The 20,872-nt window shown below is 26.8% G+C and overlaps 3 protein-coding genes across 8 annotated transcripts in view; 2 read left to right on the top strand and 1 right to left on the bottom strand.

Moving 5' to 3' along the window:
• Positions 1-7,017, bottom strand: part of LOC130666404 (transient receptor potential cation channel trpm) — a 51,787-nt gene extending 44,770 nt beyond the window's left edge. For 4 of the 6 annotated variants that reach the window (XM_057467364.1, XM_057467366.1, XM_057467367.1 and 1 more), the window contains exons 1-4: positions 6,280-7,017; positions 4,195-4,368; positions 1,908-2,026; positions 1,712-1,794 (exon numbers count right to left, since the gene is read on the bottom strand). In XM_057467364.1, the coding sequence (XP_057323347.1) occupies positions 1,712-1,794; positions 1,908-1,970 (146 nt within the window). In that variant the 5' untranslated portion in view covers positions 1,971-2,026; positions 4,195-4,368; positions 6,280-7,017. The remainder of the gene's footprint in view (positions 1-1,711; positions 1,795-1,907; positions 2,027-4,194; positions 4,369-6,279) is intronic. The other 2 variants (XM_057467365.1, XM_057467368.1) reach the window with 1 other exon arrangement.
• Positions 7,018-16,021: 9,004 nt separating this feature from the next.
• LOC130666652 (protein lethal(2)essential for life-like) lies at positions 16,022-16,934 on the top strand. Its single transcript, XM_057467840.1, has one exon. The coding sequence runs from the start codon at positions 16,137-16,139 to the stop codon at positions 16,647-16,649; it is 513 nt and encodes a 170-aa protein (XP_057323823.1). The 5' UTR covers positions 16,022-16,136; the 3' UTR covers positions 16,650-16,934.
• Positions 16,935-17,424: 490 nt separating this feature from the next.
• On the top strand, positions 17,425-18,404 carry LOC130666653 (endocuticle structural glycoprotein SgAbd-3-like). The gene is made up of 2 exons (XM_057467841.1): positions 17,425-17,579; positions 17,771-18,404. The coding sequence occupies exons 1-2, from the start codon at positions 17,565-17,567 to the stop codon at positions 18,251-18,253; spliced, it is 498 nt and encodes a 165-aa protein (XP_057323824.1). The 5' UTR covers positions 17,425-17,564; the 3' UTR covers positions 18,254-18,404.
• Positions 18,405-20,872: the final 2,468 nt, after the last annotated feature.

The following is a 20,872-nucleotide window of genomic DNA, read 5'->3' as shown; positions in this document are numbered from 1 at the left end:
ATTGGAAACCATATATTTTGCAATATATTGGAAAACATATATAAAAAATGAAAAAAATACTATATATTAATTAATATACTACTTTCAATATAATATATCAATATAAAAAAGATATATTAAAATATATATGTAAAACATACATAAAAAGTCATATATTGATAAATATATTGATAATATATTCTAGCAATATATTTTTTTTCAATATATTATCATATATTAATACGGCAAAAATATAAATATTATTTTATATATTGTACAATATATCACATTATAATATTCATATATTCTATCATATATGTTTTCTCATATAAAGTTTTTTCATGCGGGAATGCTTATAAAATTTTTGATATATTTAGCAGGTGGACTGTTTTTATTATTGTTATTAATCACTTCTCAGTGATTGTATGTATGTATGTATGTATGTTGAGCTATTGATTGCAATTAACTAATTTTTTTAAGCTTTCTATTAATTATAATTTTTTTTAAATTCATTGCTTGTATTTTATTTTTTACGAATATTCTAATTTAGTATAATCGATTACGATGTAGCTAAATAAAATTTAATGTCTTGTCTTGTGGGAATTTCAATGCCAATGTAAATTCTGTTGGATGTATTTTAAAAATATCTATGTTATTGGTAATTTTTACCACAATTCCATACTATCCTACACGGAAAAAAAATTCTAGTTAAATTTACAATGCTAACATCGTAATTTGTCCTATTAATTATTGTATTGGTGGACTAGACTTTTCACATCGTAATTTTTACGATGTAGGGTTGGAAATTTCATTTAAGAAATAATACTTCAGACAAACAATACGAAGTCTGAAGCTCTTCAATATAAATTACGATGTAACATCGTAAAATTTGAAGAGAAATTTTAAATAAAAGATTAAAATAATAATCGTTCGGCAGTTGGATTCGAACCCGAGTCCTTTCGATTGCGAAGTGTCCGACGCCTTGGACCACTCGGCCACTGAAGGGCCTACACTATATGTTGTTTTTAAGATCCATGTAAACGACTTGCGGAGGAACCAGTTACTATTTAAAAAGTACGATGTAACATCGTACTTTTTATAACTTCCATCGTATTATAACAGAGGCAGCACTGTAATATTTATTTTGTTAAAAAGTAAATAGAAATATTAAATGTACGAATAAATATATTTTTTAAAGTGTGATTTTTATTTATTTTTTTTTTTACGATGTTAAATTGTAATTTTTGCAGTAATTTTTAATCCTAAAAGTCTTTGTTAAAATTACGATGTTAAATAGTAAAAAATATAACCCACATAATAAATTTTGAAATAAAACATTTAAAAATTGACATTAATAAAAGTCTAGTCCGAGATTACGATGTTAACATCGTAAATTTTGGTAGAATTTTTTTTCCGTGTAATGCTACTATTACTATAGTAATTTTCCTATAAATTTTTAATGTAAAAAATACCGCGAAATTCTCTGAGTGTAGAAAAAATATATATTAATGCAAGGGTAAAATATTCATTAGTAAATATCATAGATTTAAATTTATCTTCAGACGATTAAATTACAATAAGATTCGAAAGACTAACGCGAAATATAAATACTTTTTGCATGTAAATGTGAGCAATGATGAAATATTTATTGTGTCATTGCGCATTATGATTTTGCGGTAATACTATTTAAGAAATAATTATATTTAAATAAAACATAACTTAATTACATTACCTATGTTCATCTTTAGCACTTGGTATAAATTTAGTACATTCTCTTTTCTGAAATGTTGCTTCAATCCAACTACGTTCTTGAGTCTACAATACAGTAAAGCGAATTTTTATAGCATTTTTAAAATACAATAAAGAAATATGTTGATGAATGATTAAATAAAATAATAAACAAAAAAAAAATTAATTTACAAATATACCTTGCTTTTTTTTCTTTTTGTTTTTGGAGTATTCGCTCCGCAAATAACACTTCCTATTGCCATGCTGGTTTATATATTTTTATTTTTATTCACTTTATTATTAAAAAATAACAAATTAACTAAAAATAAAAAACAAAAAAAAAATTGAACGTGAATGATGTTTATGTATGGGAAAGAGTGCAAAAAAAACAATTTTTTATGACAAATATTTGAAATAATGACAAGTCGGTCTAGAACTTCACTGTACGCAGACAACTCCATAGCATTTCTCTACCTAAAATATGACTATCGTGAAACAAAACTATCCTTGAACTTACTCCGAAACTTTTCTATCAGTAACTGGGAAAACATGTTAATTAACATGGAAATTTACGTGTTTTTTCAGTTACCGAGGATTTTTTAGCTGAGCCAATAATGAATAAGGCTGTCCCTATCAAAAAAATCCATATGGGAATCTAGCCTAAATTCTTATATGGGTTCCCACATGGCGTTTTCGATAGGTTTCCATATAGTTTCCTATAGGAATCCAGCATAGACGATAAACATAGAGATCCAGATACTCCGGATTCTATAGAAATTACTTAATTCGTAGTTCCTATTTGGAATCCAAATATCCATGGTTTCCTACATAGATTCTTACATCCATACACTCAGAAAATTAAGTAATTGCGTTTAATACGAAATGACCATCAAAAAATTTTTTGTCACAAATTTGATAAGTAACATCTAGCCACGTGATTTGTGACCAGCATTGAATTTTGGTCACAAATTAACGTTTAGTCAAGAATTTATTCAGTTTCTTTTTAATTGATTGAAAAATTTATTTTTCCCTTCGTAATCTTATCTCGTAGTATTTATAAGAAAATAGCGGTTTCAAAATTTTAATTTACATGAAAGTTATAAAGGCGTGTGTAAAATGTCGCCACAATTGTGACGGTCCGTCATTCTATGAACGGTCTGCTGATGGTCTTGTAACTATGACGCGACGGTCAAAAATGACCTGATAGGTCAGACTCACATCACTAATTGTCAAGTACATCTTTTTTTCACAATCTGAAAAAATATAACCTACGCTCCGAAAATTAAGTAATTGTGGTTATAATGCTAAATTTTTAATTCCAATCATCTAGAATTATTGGAACGTTTTTCAATGCAAAAATAGTTAGCGTTATAATTTTTTTTTATAGAATTAATAATTATTGGATGATAGCTTCTGCAATAAATTTCGTAACAGTTACCATCAGGATGATAACAGTTACTATCAAGGATGGTAATTAATATTATTGATTGCAATGAAAAATTGATCGGAAATTCAATAATGTTCGAGTACTGCTGCAAAATTGTAAATTTTCAAATACAAATATGATGACAAACATACTCAAGTTTTTTTTTTTTTAATTTTTACAAGAAAATGACAATTTTTTTAAAGTTAAATACAAGTATTATAATTATTTATATTATAAACTCTTCATTGGCGTACTAGCTCTATTTTAAAATTTTGAAATTAGTTACCGTACAGTCGTCTAGATCAGTGTAAAATAAAAATTTTCAAGTGAGGGAGCTTCTGTCAATAACTTTGAATGATTGAGTATGCTCATCAAAATAAGAATCATTCAAGTACTGAGTAATAAATAAAATTTGGTCATTATTAACATTCAGTATTTTTTTAACTTTGTAACTATTATAATTTCTGATGGTAACTGTTACCATGTGGATTATAAATACAATTATTTAGAATAATAATAATAATTAACTCTAGTTAACATACAGGATTGTAACAATTATTATAAATATGGTGAATCTTACAATCTAGATGATTTATACAATCATCTAGATAATTTTCACTACTATCGGAATGATGGTAGAAATTTTACCATAACTAGATAATAGTTTCTATTATTTAATTTTCTGAGTGTCCTTTCCTATATGAATTCCTATGAGTTACCATGCGAACCCACATGGATTTTTTCTATAAGGATTTTATAAAGTCTTGTCATTGAATAGAAAAGTTTCGGAGTAAAGTTTGAGCTTGACGAGTTGTTCCGGATAGAGATGTTTTGGACTAATAAATTCAAAAATAGTTTTGTTTTACGATAAACATATTTTAGGTAAAGAAATGCTACGAAATTGTCTGTGCAGAGAGGTTTTGCAGCGACTTGATATAATGCCAAATACTTGCAATAAATAATAATCAAATTTATGTAAATAACGTAATATAAAAATTTATTGAGAATATGAATCATAATGATAATTTAAATGAGAAGTAAATTTAAATAAAAATACGTACCACTCTTATTATTTTAGTCTTTTCAATCATGCCTACTCATGCGAAAAACTCCTCGAAAGTTTATAAAATTATTGCTGCGATGAATTTTTAATAAATTTATTTTTCCAATATAAATCATGAATTATGAATTAAAAGTGTTCCACCAGCGAATTCATAGAGTGGACCAACAGCTTGCTAAAAAAAAAAAAAAAATTATCAATATGTCAACATAAATAAATGCTAAGAAAACAACAAAAGTGTCACTATTTACTTTTTTTTATAGTACCTCAATAATTATATAATTGTTTAATTACAAAAACATTCAAGTAAAAGTTACAACTTTAAAATAATTATTTTATTGAAATAAAAGTAAATTAATAAATATAATTATTAGAATACTGTATTGTTACAGAAAAAAATTATGAACCTGACGTCTAATAATTTTGGATTTTTTAAAAGTAGATGAATTATAAAAAAAAATATTTGAAATAACTGCACCTATAGTTAAATTTTCTACATGTGCATAAGGTAAAAGCACCAATTATTGACACTATAAGAGACAAGATTGTAATTACATTTTTTTAAACATATTAACGATTAATATTATTGAATTTTAATTTTAACATTGTCTTATTTAGTCTTTTAACTAAACAAATCCATATTTTTTTATAATAATAAATTACATTTACTAATTAATTTAAAGCGATAAAACAAGGTACTCGGATACACCAATTATTGACAGGTTAAAAACCTGACTGATCTAACTATTGACATGCTGTTGCTCCAATTATTGACACCCTTAATGCACATGCGTCACTGATCTGTTGAACTTTATATTTACTTTTTGAAAATGAGGTTAATTTTTAATTTAATTAAATAAATATTTATTTAATAATGTTTTTCACTGACCTTTATTTTAAACAAGAAACTAATAAAAAAGTTTTTTAATTAAATAAAAATCAAGTAATCATTTTTTTAATAACAATTTAAAATTATACATATGACAGCGTTGGTTCTCGAATATTATGGTTTAAGTTTTTAATGGATTTATGTTTGAAAAAAAAAGACGTTATGGCGCTGTCTACTGACCTGTCAATATGAGATACAACTTAAATATTATGTACTAATTATTGACATCCACTATTTTAAAATTTAAAAGCATATAATTTTACTGTAAATATATGATATTGTTAATTTTTTATATTTTATTTATTTATAAAAAAAAAGTTGATGTGATTAGATGGAAAAAATAATTAAAAATCATCGTTTCAAAAGACTGCTTTTCTAACCGCAATAGTTAAGAAAATTGACGCTCACAAGCTGTTTCGATAGACTCGAATGAATTTTATTTTTTTTATTAATGAATTTTTAATATTTTTCACTAACAATAATTTTTTTTCCATTTCTTAAATTATATAGATTGTTTAAAAATGTATACGATCATTATTAATATAGTAGGTAATTAAATATGTTCTAAAATAGGATAGGGCGCCAATAATTGGACCCCCGTCAATAATTGGTGCTTTTGCCTTATTTTTATTTTTTTGTAATTTATTTGTTTGAAAAAAAGTCCGAGAATTATGAGTGTGAATAGAGCAGGCAAAGACGAATTTAAAGTTATAATTAAATAGAGTAAATAATGAAAAAAAAAATATTTATAAAAAACGCATTAATTTAAAAATTTAAAAAATGCGCATTTTTTAAAAATATAATTTGATTAATTATTTACTCTATTTATTTATAATTTTAAATTTGTCTGTCTACTACATTCACACTCATAAAAAATTACTTGTAAGTAAAACTTAACCTTTCAAACATCAAGTAAATATATGTCTATTATATAGATGACACTAAATGTCGGTTAATTTACTCAAAAAATAATTATAGATTGATAAAAAATTTTAAATGTATGAGTGTAGCAGATATCAAACAATTTATTAATTTCAAATAAATAAATTTAAATTTTTTAAAATTCGACTACTGACTTTTCAATTTTTTATTTTTATTTATTATCAAAAAATTTAAAAAATTGTCAATTGTCTGCTACATTTACACTCAGGAATAAAAAATGGTTATGTAGTTTAAAAAGAAATGTTTTTTTTCTACCTTGATAAAAAATTTAGTAGCAGCTCCAAAAGCGATGATAAAAACCATACTCTTAATAAAATAGTTTCTTTGGTTTTCTATAACAATAACAATGACACTTGTCTTTTTGCTAACCGAGTACCAAATTATTGCAACGAAAAAAATCATGAGCTTATTTCGTCGCTTAACGACAATCAACACCAATCATTGCCAAGCTCTTGATCTCTTTTGATTCGTCCCATGTTCAATCCAAAGAACGAAACGTGCATGTGTTTTTTTTTTTTATTTTTATTTTTCCCTTCAATTTAAATATCACCAGACAAAAAAAATACGATCCTGAAGTTAACAGACCATTAAAAATTTCCGGATTTTGTTTTTTAGCCAAAAAATTAAAAAAAAAATAAAACTAAAAAATGCACATGTAGAAAATTGAAAAAACTATAGGTGCAATTTTTTTAAACATTTTTTTTTAATAATTTATGGCTTTAAAAAAAATTCAAAAATTATTAGACGTCAGTTGACTTCAATATCATAAAAAAATACGTTTTATTTAAATTCGTAGGTTATGGTTCTGTTATCGTGACAATAACATACTATATTATTATTTAAATTGATTGGTTTAATTGTTACTGGATGGATAATTTATAAAATTAAGTTTAATTAACAGACACCATAAAAAATATATTAATTTATCACTCAAGATCTCACTGTATGTCACAAGGTTCTAGCCAGCTCTAGTTCTTGCCAACTCTCACGTCACTGACCATGAACTATTATATATATAATATATATATATATATATATATATATATATGTCTAGATGTATCGAGAAAGAGAGAGAGAGAACGAGATAATATACTTACGCATGTGAACGTAGCAGACATCAGACAAATTTAAAATGATACTGAAGTTAGCAAACAATTAACAATTTTTGAATTTTTTTTTCCATAATTTGATTGAAAAAAAAAATAATAAATAAAAATATGCACATTTAGAAAATTTTTAAAACTATAGGTGCAATTTTTTAAATATTTTTTTTTTTATAATCTGTCATTTTTTTAAAAAATTCGAAAATTATCAGATGGCGGCAAACTTCAGTGTCATAAATTTAAATTATAAATAAAAAGAGTAAATAATTTTTAAAAATATGATCCTGAAGTTAGCAGACATTTAAAAATTTTTGAATTTTCGTTTTTCAATAAATTAATTGCAAAAAAATAATATAAAAATATGCACATGTAAAAAATTTAAAAAACTACAGGTGCTATTTTTTCAAATATTTTTTTTAATGTTTTATCGTCTAAAAAAAAATCAAAAAATTATTAGACGTCTGCTAACTTCAGTATCATTTAAATATGCACTTATTAATTTTTAAATTTTTTAAATGCGCATGTTTTTAAACATTTTTTTATATTAATTATTTACTCTATCACTTGATAATTTTGAATTCCTCTGATATCTGTTACACTCATATATACTAGGGTGTCCGTTATTTACCAAATTAGATTTTTTTACTTGGGTATGATATAAATCATATATTTGTGATCCAAAAATAATTAAAAAAAAATAAAAAAGTTTATTCTAATGCCATTTAACCCTGCCTAAGTAATGACACATTCTCATTTCAGTACAATGAGAAAAATGTAATTACTTGCTTAAAAATGAGTGCACAGTAATGAGTAATTCATATTTTTGTAGGAAATTTCCCGCTCTTTAAAAAAGGTCTCTTATGTTTTTTTCGTGAATCCAACTGTTTAAGAGATATTGAAGGTCAAAGTTAGATTTGTTTAAAAAAATTTGCGTTTTTGTTTGAAATTTTATAACTCTCTAACACCTAAACATAAAATTAAGCGCTGTAAGCTTTCTTGTAGGAAATTGATTGCTCTTCAAAAAAGGTATCCAACAATTTTTTCTCTAAATCCAACCATTTGAGTGATATCGAAGCTCAAAGTTGATAGATTTAAAAATGAATGTTTTTCGATTAAAATTCTATAACTCTCCAGCAAACGAATATTAACGTAGGCTTTTAACAGTTTTTCGTCGGAAATTTACCGCTCTACAAAAAAGGTCTCTATAATTTTTTTGATAAACTCAACCGTTTAAGAGATATTTAAGCTCGAAAAAAAAGAAATTTTTTATATCATCAGAGCAAAATTTTGTGTTGGTTTGTGAAACTTTTCTTTCAACTTAAAGCTTAAATATTTCTTAAACGGTTGAGTTTATCGAAAAAATTAAAGAATCATTTTTTGTAGAGCGGTAAATTTCCGATGAAAAGCTGTTAAAAGCCTACGTAAATATTCGTTTGCTGGAGAGTTATAGAATTTTAATCGAAAAACATTCATTTTTAAATCTATCAACTTTGAGCTTCGATATCACTCAAATGGTTGGATTTAGAGAAAAAATTGTTGGATACCTTTTTTGAAGAGCAATAAATTTCCTACAAGAAAGTTTACAGCGCTTAATTTTATGTCTAGGTGTTAGAGAGTTATAAAATTTCAAACAAAACCGCAAATTTTTTTAAACAAATCTAACTTTGACCTTCAATATCTCTTAAACAGTTGGATTCACGAAAAAAACATAAGAGACCTGTTTTGAAGAGCGGGAAATTTCCTACAAAAATATGTATTACTCATTACTGTGCACTCATTTTTAAGCGAGTAATTACATTTTTCTCATTGTACTGAAATGAGAATGTATCATTACTTAGGCAGGGTTAAATGGCATTAGAATAAACTTTTTTATTTTTTTTTATTATTTTTGGATCACAAATATATGATTTATATCATACCCAAGTAAACAAATCTAATTTGGTAAATAACGGACACCCTAATATATACTTATGAATTCTTTATTTCGAATAAAAAATTTATTCCGATTAAAACACAAAATCTAAATGGTTAAAAAACATTTTTAAGTATTACTTTATAATATGGTAAAAATAAATAATATTTTGTTATTGAGAATCATTCAAATGAATATTGATTTTGTAAATAAAACATTTTTATTTATTTTATTTTTTTTATAGATTAAAATGAAACATCAAAGTAAAACTTTTGTTTAAAGATAATTAAAAATAAAAGATAAAATATAGAGTAAATATAATATAAGTATTATTAAATTTCATGTACTTGTACGTATGTATAATAATACGCGAGCAGATCTGCTATCTAGCCGTAAATTACATTTAAAATAAAAAAATTTTCTATTGAAAATATTTATCTGATGTTAAAAAAAAATAATATTTTAGTACTTTAAATTCATTGTAAATGAATGACCAAAATAAATTGACTATTTCTGATTGAATACTCCGATTCTGATTGAAAAATTATAATCGGATTTAATCGGAAATTTCCGATCGACTTTTAATCAGTTTCAATTAAAAAAATAATTGATAAAAAAAAATTTATTTTCTGATTAATTCCGACAGAATCTGATTAAATTACTTTGTACTAATTTCTAAACAAAAAATCTGTGTATCGGTTGACCCTGCGGGCCAGCCCCAAAACTTCCCGCTGTTTTCGAGCTCCTTGAGCTCGAAAATACGTTTGTATTCCATTGTTTTCAAAAAAACCGATTTTAGCATTTCTTTCTCCCACGATATCTCAGGAACGAATTAACCGATTTTGATGGTTGTGGCGGCAATCGGCGTATTTCATTGAGTTCTAGAGCTGATCAAATTTTGAAACTGTTTGGTTCAGTTGTTTCGAAGATATTCGCAAAAAACCGTTTTTTACCATTTCTTTTGCCCGCGATAACTCTCGAACGAATTATCCGATTGAGATGGCTAAGGTGGCAATCGACACGTTTTAGTGAGTTCTAAAACTGATTAGATTTTAAAGTCAATCGTTCAAGTCGTTTCTAAGAAATCAATAAAAGACTAAAAAAAAAAAATTTTTTTTTCCGTAATTCGCCAATATTTTCGAGTCTACTCGATCACATGATCTGTAATTTTCAGAAAAGTTGATGGCCAACAAGCTCTTTCGATTGCCGCCGTAACCATCCAAATCGGTTCATTAGTTAAAAAGTTATAGACCGGTCACACACATACATACACACACACACACACACACACACACACACACACACACACACACACACACACACACATACATACATACATACATACAGACACTCGGACATCATTCTAAAAATAGTCAAAATAGTTTCCTAGAACCTCAGAACGTCGACATCTGATGAAATTTCGATTTTCGCAAATGGGGGTGAAAACAAAAACTTCCCAATTTTTCGAAAATCGTCGATTTTCTTAGCGGGTAGTTAAAAAAAGGTCAATAAAACATAATTTATACTAAACCCAGATCAGAGTAGATCTGATTTGATCTGTTCAGATCAAACCAGATCTGATCATATATGACATTTTTCTTTGCGGAAAAATAGTCCAGATCTACCCTGATCAAATCTAATCAAGTCAGATCAACCTAGATCAAGTTAGATCAACCTAGATCTAGTCAGATCAAAATAGATCAACATTGATTAAACGATCAATTTATGAAGTAAATATAAATAGATCTAATTGGATCTGTACGGATCAAACCAGATCTGAGCTGATATAACTTTTTCTCGGGAAAAAAAGTTCAGATCTGCTCTGATCAGATTAGATCCGTACAGATTATAAATAAAAATTTCTTCACATTATATTATAATTATAAGATTAACTATTTAAGATGAATCATTGAAAAGTGCCGGAAATTAGTAAATATTCACTGCGAATCAGTTTCATATATAGTAAGGGAAGGGGGGAGGGGGCAAAAGGGTGTAGGGTAGACGAAACGGGGTACCCCCAAAATTTTATAAAAAAAAAAATGGTTTTTAAATATTCCAAAATCACTTTTGTAATTACAATTGAGCGTTATTTTGAATTTTTTTTTGTTAAACTTTTTCAAAAATCAATTGTCAGTTGAAAAATATTAAAGACTTTTGTTTTATAATAAAAATTATTAAAAATTTTTTTTTCTTCTTTTGTATCCAATAATCATGTAAAATATAATTTTTCTTCATGTAAATTACTTACAAAAAAATTTAACCTAATCAAATTCATTTAAAATCCAGAAATTTTTTTTTCTGATTTGAAGAAGTTCATTTTTATTTTATTTGAATCACATGAAATAGTTTTAGAAAGAGTATAGAAAAAAGTTTGGTGATTTTCAAAAATTCATGTACTTGAAAATCGGAACGTTTTTCGTAGAAGGAATATAAAAAAGCAAAATTACACGAATTTGTTTTATTTCCGTTGCGTGAAAAACGCTTCGATTTTCAGATATATAAAAATTCCACATAGAGTCAAATAAAAGTGAAAAAAACCCACTTTGCCTCTTTCTACAGTTCAATTTTTCGCCTTTCACATTCATTCTGATATTGCTTCATTGATATAGCATTATTTTCATGTTTTATTTCCTTAAAGCCAAAAGGGCGTAAATCTTGAGATACACCCTTTTGGCGTTAGTAATTCAAAAAAATTTTTTTTTATTGATCTTGACGTTTCAAACGATTTTAAGTTAAATGGCAAAAAAAAATTTTTTTATACGCCCTTTTTAACTGCTGTAGTACACCCTTTTAGCATTTTGCACGCGAAATCTTAAAACACTTAAATTCACACCTTCATACTTTAATCGGAGTTAAGATACTCCGAATTTACACCGTTTTAACACTGGGTGAATAGTACTGCTACACCGATGTGAGTACATTTTAATGCCGTATTAGTATTAGTATTAATATATATAGATATACATTAGGGTGTGCCAAAAAAAAATCGATAATTTTTTTTTTTGACTCTCCCACGAAAAATTTGTTGGTCAGCCCTAAAAAAAAATTCAGTTAAAATTTCAGCCCTTAATTTCAATTTTAAGAGGTCTATCATCGATCTCAAAGTTTTCCCATTTAAATAACATGGGAAAACTATTTTTTTATATTATTTATGGCTGCAAACTGTGAAGATTTTTTTTTTGACATTATTGATCAGTGAACCTTCTTAAGCAATAAATTGTCTATACATAAGTCCAAAGAATCAAATCTGTGCACTCAATATTTCGTCTATTAATGACGTTAGAATATGCGAATTTTACGAAAATTCGTTATTTTTACATCTGGAGACTAAACTGTTGGTTGTAGAAAAAAAGTTAAATAGTAATTTTGTGGTACATTTGATTCTCTACAAAATTGCCATTGAGAACTTTTTTGTATGATGAACAGATCAATAGTTATGAGCTCTCGAAGTCTTATTATTTAAATTATTTACTTATAACGTTATAACAATTAAAATATTGACTATAAAAAAAAAGTTGAGTGGTTATTTTGTAGTACATTTGATTTTCTACAAAATTGTCTTTATGAACTCTTCTGTATAATGAACAATTCAATAATTACGAGCTCTTAAAGTCTCATTATTTGAATTATTTACTTATAACAATTAAAGTATTGAGTATAGAGACAACAGTTATTTAAAAATTCGGTAAAAAATCCAATACACTACGTAGGGGAGGGTGGGGCAGAGCGGCCCCCCTGAAATTTTGATCAAAAAAAAAATTTTTTTTTTTCGCCTAATTACTATCAATCCGATATGTTTGCGCATTTTTACCCCTACGCATGACATTTGGGGCAAAATGGACAAGCCCAAAATTTTGAAAAAGTGTTTTTTTCATATTTTTATCGTCAAATTAAAAAAAAATTATTATAATTCCACATTTCTAGCCCTACGCATAACACCTGGGGCAAAATGGACCAGCCGAAACTTCCGAAAAAATTATTTTTCATTTTTTTCGGCCGTTTCTCTATGTAAGAGACAAATTTGGTCACTAAGAATTTATAAAAATTAAATTTTTTTTTTTAGTTGATAAATTTTTGAAATAAAGTAAAATTATAGAATTGATTTTTTTTTTTATTAAATAACAATTAGTAATTAAGGTAATCGAGAGTGAACGATTTTTTACGCTTTAAAAAATTTTTTTCGAGTAATATAAAACCAAAAATAGTTGTCAAGAGAAAGAAATACATTCTTAATGATGAAAACAATTTAAAAAAAAAAAAAACGAAAAAAAAAATTTTTTTTATCACTTTTTGGAGGGGGGCCGCTCTGCCCCACAAAAAAAAAAATTTTTTCAGAATTTTGGCAAAATGTCCATAAATTTGTTCGAAATAGGACAAAAGTAAAGTGATCTTATGGTTGAAAGCCACAAAAAATAATAATTGGCTTAGGGGGGCCGCTCTGCCCCACCCTCCCCTATATACGCGGAAATTTTATCTTCAACGCATTAAATTTGAGCTCCAAAAATCTCAATTATAGATTTATTTAAATTATCAGTTTAACCTATTATCTGTTGAAAATAATTCGAATCAAGATTCTTTAGCACTATTTTAAATTTATAAAAAAAACTCGTAAAAAGTTCATCATATCATTAATAGTTGATTGTTTATTTACTATTTCTTGATTACAAAAATCTAATAAAATAAAATTTTTTTGTTGTTTATGTAATTACATAAATTCAAATTTGAATTTATCGAAGAATTAGATAGAAGAATTAGATAAAATTAACTGAAGTTTTTTTTTAGGGCTGACCAACAAATTTTTCGTGGGAGAGTCAAAAAAAAAATAATCGATTTTTTTTGGCACACCCTAATATACATACATATATATAACATATATTATGCATATAAATAAAGTCCACCTAAAATATTTATTATAATTTTTTAATACAGATACAAATATAGAAAAAATAATATATTCATTAAATGCCACGTGTCATATAAAATGGAAATATGATAATCTATAATAAATGGGTTCTCATTAATTATCTCTACTCGCGATTCTTTACTTGGATAATTAATACTCTTGTAATGACTGCTGGCGTTTTAAATAATATCGCTTTCAATAAAGATGTTAAAATTTATGGTAATCTATTATTAAATGAAAAATTAAAAACAAAGTAATTTTCGTTATTAAAGTATTATTTTTTTAAACAATAGGTATACTTTTAAAATAACCCGCATGAAAATAACATATATTTTGATTATATATAAAAAAATATACCGTAAATATATAATTTTATAAAACGCAAAAATGTATGTATAATAAAATATAATATTTATATAAATTCAAAGTTACACTTTGATTTATAATTTAAATTATAAAAAAATATATACATATTTTCATAATATGTAATATAATTATAAAATATAATTTTTAACTTATAAAATTCATTATAAATTTACATATATTGGAATGATATATAATAGAATATATTTTTTTATATATTAAATATTATATTGTTAAATATATTTTTTTATATAATTGACGTTGGAGAATCTCAAGATATTGAATTGTATATTGTATTATATAATACATTATATATCTAAAAATATAAAATAAAATATGAAAAATAAAGACTTTCAGTTTGACGATGATTGTGAGTATCAATGAGAATATATTTTATTCGAGTAAATTAAGTATGTAGATCGAACTTGAAAGGAAGTTTGTAGAGAGAGTCGTTATGACTATAAATTTTCATTTATATGATTAATTTTTAATATAAAAAAATAATTACTCAAAATAAAATAAGTTTTAGAGGATACCGAAAGAGCATTCATGGAACTGAAAATTTTTCGAAGCACAAAAGTGTCATGTATATCTTTTAATATATACAAGCTTATATACGAGCATTATATATTATATTATACTGTTAATAATATAATTTGGATTATAAAATCATAATATATATAAACCTATAAATTGATACTATATAATGACATATATTTTTTTTATATAATCTAATATTATATGGAGTTTTTATAATGATAACATATGCCAAAATATAAAATTATATATTATATTGATATACTTTTAAAATATAAAATTTTATATTGAAAACGGCAAAAAAGTAGTTATTTTTAAATATGTAATTATTTATATTCTAAATTATACTATAATATAATAAATATTATATTATCTGATATAATTTCAGAGTATAAGTTTTTTTCATGCGGGAATAAGTAAATTTATTTACATAAGCATGAAAAATTAATCGTAATTTTATAAATGTTTAATACATGTTTATCTAATGCTTTAAATTACAAATTGATTTGATATTTTTAGAACATTGTTGTTGCTATTATCTAACAGTTACCATATTCGTTAATATGATTAATGAGTAACAACTAGTTTGGTGAGCCAATTGCACATTCAATTGTGTTTAATCAGTAGGCAGACTGTGGATATAGACAAGCTTAAGTTCCTGTCTATCATGGCCAAGTTTATATTATTCAAGGTCAAATGTTAGTTGACAATAAAAAGTGACTAATATGATCACTGAGAAAGTGCAATCTGTCAAAAAGAATTAGACGTTTATCATAAAATGATTCATCACATCCGAAATTTGAAAATGGTATCAAAGTTCACGATCAAGGAACTGTAAGAGTGCCAAAAACATCTCATACGGTAAATGGCAAGGTCAAGTGTCTATAGCATTATCTAAAAGTAATTATATTTATTTAAATTTTAAATAATTAAAAACTTAAATAAATAGCATTATTAACTAATTTAAAATGATAAATTATAGATCGAAGGCCATCGTTAGAATCTGCATAATTGAGAAAAAATGGTGGGAATTAAATAAATGCAGTTCTATGTATGAGACCAAAATAATAACATACTCTATAATAGTATATAGATGTATTGTCAATCTATGACGTATTCACACGCCCTACCGACTTGCCGAATCGTTTCGAGTGTAGTAGGCGATAAATATATAGACCAGCGGAGCTTTGATCAAATATCAGTTTGAAACGAACTTACGAAGCCGATAAATCTCTTAAGTGGATCGAAATTTTTCGACGTTGTCAAAAAGTTTAATTATTTAGTGAATTATAAAATGGCACTTGTACCATCAAATTACTGGCGTGACTGGTGGGAAGATGTTGAGAGGCCTCACCGTTGGCTGGATCGGCACTTTGACCTTACGATTCGCCGAGATAGTTTAGTAAAGCCACTCACTACACCGTATTTTCGTGATTATTTCCGACCTTGGAGAAATTTATTGGACGAAGTGAGTACGGATCTGGGCAAAATCGAAAGTGACAGCGACAAATTTCGCATAACTGTCGATGTTCAGCAATTTTCTCCACATGAAATAATTGTTAAAACTGTTGGAAATTCTATAATCGTCAAAGCCGAGCATGAAGAGAAGAGGGATTCACGTGAGTTTATTTCTAAGAAGTTCATGAGACGATACGACCTCCCAAAAGGACATGACATTACTCGAGTTATGTCTAGTCTATCAACTGACGGGGTGTTGACTATAACAGCTCCGAAATTTTCTGCTCCCATACGAGGCGAAAGGATCGTTCCCATAAACCGGACATATTTTCCGTCGATTAAATTGTAAGCGCCAGCTTATCAATTCACTGAATATTGATGACATCAAGACTATTTATCATTTGATTTTGGTTTTTTTATCGGGTTATAATTTAATTCTTCCAAGTGATGAAGATTAATTTAAATAAATTAAATGGTTAAAAAAAAGTAGATAAATACTAAACTTTATATCATTCTGATAGTTTTTTAACGAAAAATAATGTATGTATAATATATAATAGCATTGATAATTGTATTCAAATTATGATACTACATATTAATTAATATTTTAAAAAATAAAAAAAAATTAACTGCAGTTTTTTTCTTATTATTTATTTTCCTCTTCAATGTTAATTTTAATTATTTAAATTTAAATAATTTTAAATTTTTGGCATATTGCGTCACAATTAACTAAAACTACGAGACATAAAAAAAAATATTATATGACACCAATTACCAAGGTCATTGTAAATTAAGAAAACGGTTTTGCAAAATTTATTTTTATTAAAATTTTCATTACGCTGCCAAGTTATTACATTTATTATAAATGTGACGATTTATAAAATGTATATATAAGTATACTACCATGATAAACATCATATAAAATAATAAAAATATCAGTAAAATTAATTAAATATCGATATAAATAATTTTATTAACAACAATATAATTTGATAAGTATAAAGTAAAACGTGTATACTTAAATTATGACCTGGCTATTGCAGAAATGGTTATTAAATATTTATTATAGATCGTTAATTTATTCGTATAAAGTGCAATAATAAAAAAAAAATATTATTTGTAATATAAAAAAAAACTGGCATAGCCACTTTATCGGATCTTCGAAATTTGGCAATATTTGGATATATAAAGACACAGAAAATCGTGACAAGTATCAGTTAACTGTTTGTTATTAGCAGAAGATTGTATAAAATAAAACGAAAAGATGTCGAAAATAATCGTAAGTACACAGCTTTGAATAACTATAATAGATATTTAAGTTTGTCTAATTAAACTCGAGCGGAAATGATTGATCAAGGACTGTCGGTCAACGTTTGGACGTTTTTATGCAACGGATGGCATTGATGTGTACCTACGCATTGTCGCAAACATTACGTTGCATAACTGTAATTACATTTGTTTATGTTTCAGTTGTTTGCCTTAAGCGTGACAATAGCACAAAGCGCTAAATTGACAAATACTCCGGAATATAGGCAAGTTCAAAATCCTACGCACCAAGATCACGTGCCTGTTCATCATCAAGACCATACAATGATCAATAAGCCAGTAGGAATCCTTAATCAAGAATCCGAAATAAATCCGGATGGATCTTTCCATAATGTCTGGGAATCAGAAAATGGCATCAAGGTTCAAGAAGAAGGAACCGTTAGAGAGCTTGCTAAAAATGTTGTCGCTCATACAGTAACTGGAAGAATCGCGTATACTGATAATGAGGATAATGTATTCACGCTGACTTATGTGGCTGATGAAAATGGATTCCGTCCTGAGGGATCACATTTGCCGACACCGCCGCCAATTCCTCTAGCAATTGCAAGGGCACTTGAATATATTGCTGCTCATCCTACTGAAACGACTTCCGCTCATAAGGATGAACCGATCGTAGAAGCTAATTAATCTTTTTACAATTATCTGCTTAATCAATGGCTATTTGGATATATTTGTTTTTAGTTATCATCATTCTTTTTAAAAATAATAATTTTTGCAAATTAAAAAAAAAAATACAAGTCAGTAAAATTATAAATAAAAATAATTTTAATTTCTTTAACAGCGCATTTTATAATGTTTTTTTTTCCTCTACACTAAAAAATTAGGAAGTGAATACGGAGTGATTACGGATTTTATTGAAATCCGAAATTCACTCCGTCACTCAGAGTTCCGAAGTTTTAAAAAAAAACACTCTGCATATGGAGTAAATAAGGAGTTTGTTTTTTCAACAGAGTGATTTCAGAGTGATCTGGATTTCATTTAAATCCGCATTTACTCCGATTCGGGCTTTTAATATTAAAATAAACTCCTTCTATACACGGAAAAAAAGGAACTGTAATAAATAAAGTTTAATGTCTAATAATAATAATATTTTTAGCAATTAATATTAATTCAAATAGTAATATCGTGATTTCAATATTTAATATAGGGGAGGGTGAGGCAGAGCGGCCCCCCTAAGCCAATTATTATTTTTTGTGGCTTTCAACCATAAGATCACTTTGCTTTTGTCCTATTTCGAACAAATTTATGGACATTTTGCCAAAATTCTGAAAAACAAATTTTTTTTTTGTGGGGCAGAGCGGCCCCCTCCAAAAAGTGATAAAAAAATTTTTTTTTTCGTTTTTTTTTTTTTTTAAATTGTTTTCATCATTAAGAATGTATTTCTTTCTCTTGACAACTATTTTTGGTTTTATATTACTCGAAAAAAATTTTTTAAAGTGTAATAAATCGTTCACTCTCGATTACCTTAATTACTAATTGTTATTTAATAAAAAAAAAAATCAATTCTATAGTTTTACTTTATTTCAAAAATTTATAAACTAAAAAAAAAATTTAATTTTTATAAATTTTTAGTGACCAAATTTGCCTCTTACATAGAGAAATGGCCGAAAAATATGAAAAAATAATTTTTTCGGAAGTTTCGGCTGGTCCATTTTGCCCCAGGTGTTATGCGTAGGGCTAGAAATGTGGAATTATAATAATTTTTTTTTAATTTGACGATAAAAATATGAAAAAATCACTTTTTCAAAATTTTGGGCTTGTCCATTTTGCCCCAAATGTCATGCGTAGGGGTAAAAATGCGCAAACATATCGGATTTATAGTAATTAGTCAAAAAAAAAAAATTTTTTTTTTTTATCAAAATTTCAGGGGGGCCGCTCTGTCCCATCCTCCCCTATAATAATTGTAAATTGAATGCTAAAATATATACTTTACACTCTCCAGCTCACCAAGTACATATTTCTACTGTACTCTTTATATTAGCCAACTCTAGTCATTTTATTGTACACTTTATTGTAAACGTCTCAATTAAAAAAAAAGTTCAGTCTATGTATCGTCAGGATCTGGGTGATTATCTGTATCATCGGCAATCTGTGTAATAGGAATCTATACCATCGGGATCTGTATCATTGAGACATCTGTGCAATAGTATTTGGACAACGGGCATATTTACAATTTTAATAATTAATTATAAATAAAAAAAAAAAGAACAAAAGTTATTTTTAGTGGGATATCAACAAACAAGTTTTGTTTGTTAATTAATTATTAATTGTTAGTTGGAAAACAAAAATATTAAAAATAAGTATAGTCATCGCTAACTTAAAAAAAATATTCACACGAAGAAAAAAATTAAAGAATTTTTACTAAATGTTAAAATAAAATTACAATCTGAGAAAGTAATCTTAAAATGTTAAAAACAATCAAAACTTTTACATAACTCAAAGTAAAAATTACAACATATTATTTAGAATAATAATATCTGTACATTATAAAAATTACTGCATTCAAGATAAAATTTACTAACGACGCAATGAAAACTATAATGTTCCAATCACTTTTACTATTGTACTTTGTAAATATTAATTAACGCGCTTTGTGAAAGATGTATTCTGACGAGTGATTTTTACAATCCAGATTGTAATTTTTACAATACAGATAGTAATTTCGTCCCCACTCCTAAAATAATAATCATGCGCGCCGGGAGACGCGTATTCAGGTACTACCTTCTGACGAACAGGACACACACACACACGCACACACACAGACACACACACACACACACACACACACACACACACACACACACACACACACACGCACACACGCACACACACACACACACACACACACGCACACGCACACACACCCACACACACACACACACACACACACACACACACACACATACATAGGTTGAATGGGGAATCACTTTTACGAGACGCACATGCACACAACACTCACACACATACGTATCCAAACGCGGAATAATTTATAATCAAAGCTTGAAAATAAAATTATTTGCCCGACGTTGGGATCGAACCCGGTCCTCACTGTTTCTTCACACCCTGACCAAGTATGTTGACAGCTCAGCCACAATGACGATTAGAAATTCTGAATTTATAGCAAGTATATGGGTAGGATACAACATCAATGACATCATATACCTTGAACTAAAAATTACAATCTCTAATAGTAATTTTATCTCCCGGAGTAGCAATTTGTCTTACCAACATTCTAAAATGTACACT

This window comes from Microplitis mediator, chromosome 4 (genome assembly GCF_029852145.1).
Source record: "Microplitis mediator isolate UGA2020A chromosome 4, iyMicMedi2.1, whole genome shotgun sequence".
NCBI classification, from domain to species: Eukaryota; Metazoa; Arthropoda; class Insecta; order Hymenoptera; family Braconidae; genus Microplitis; species Microplitis mediator.
Note: the sequence above shows the minus strand (reverse complement) of the source record. Positions and strands in the feature narration are given on the sequence as shown.

Excerpts from the sequence above, each read along its gene's own strand:
- LOC130666652 (XM_057467840.1), top strand. The coding sequence starts at position 16,137 with ATGGCACTTGTACCATCAAATTACTGGCGTGACTGGTGGGAAGATGTT.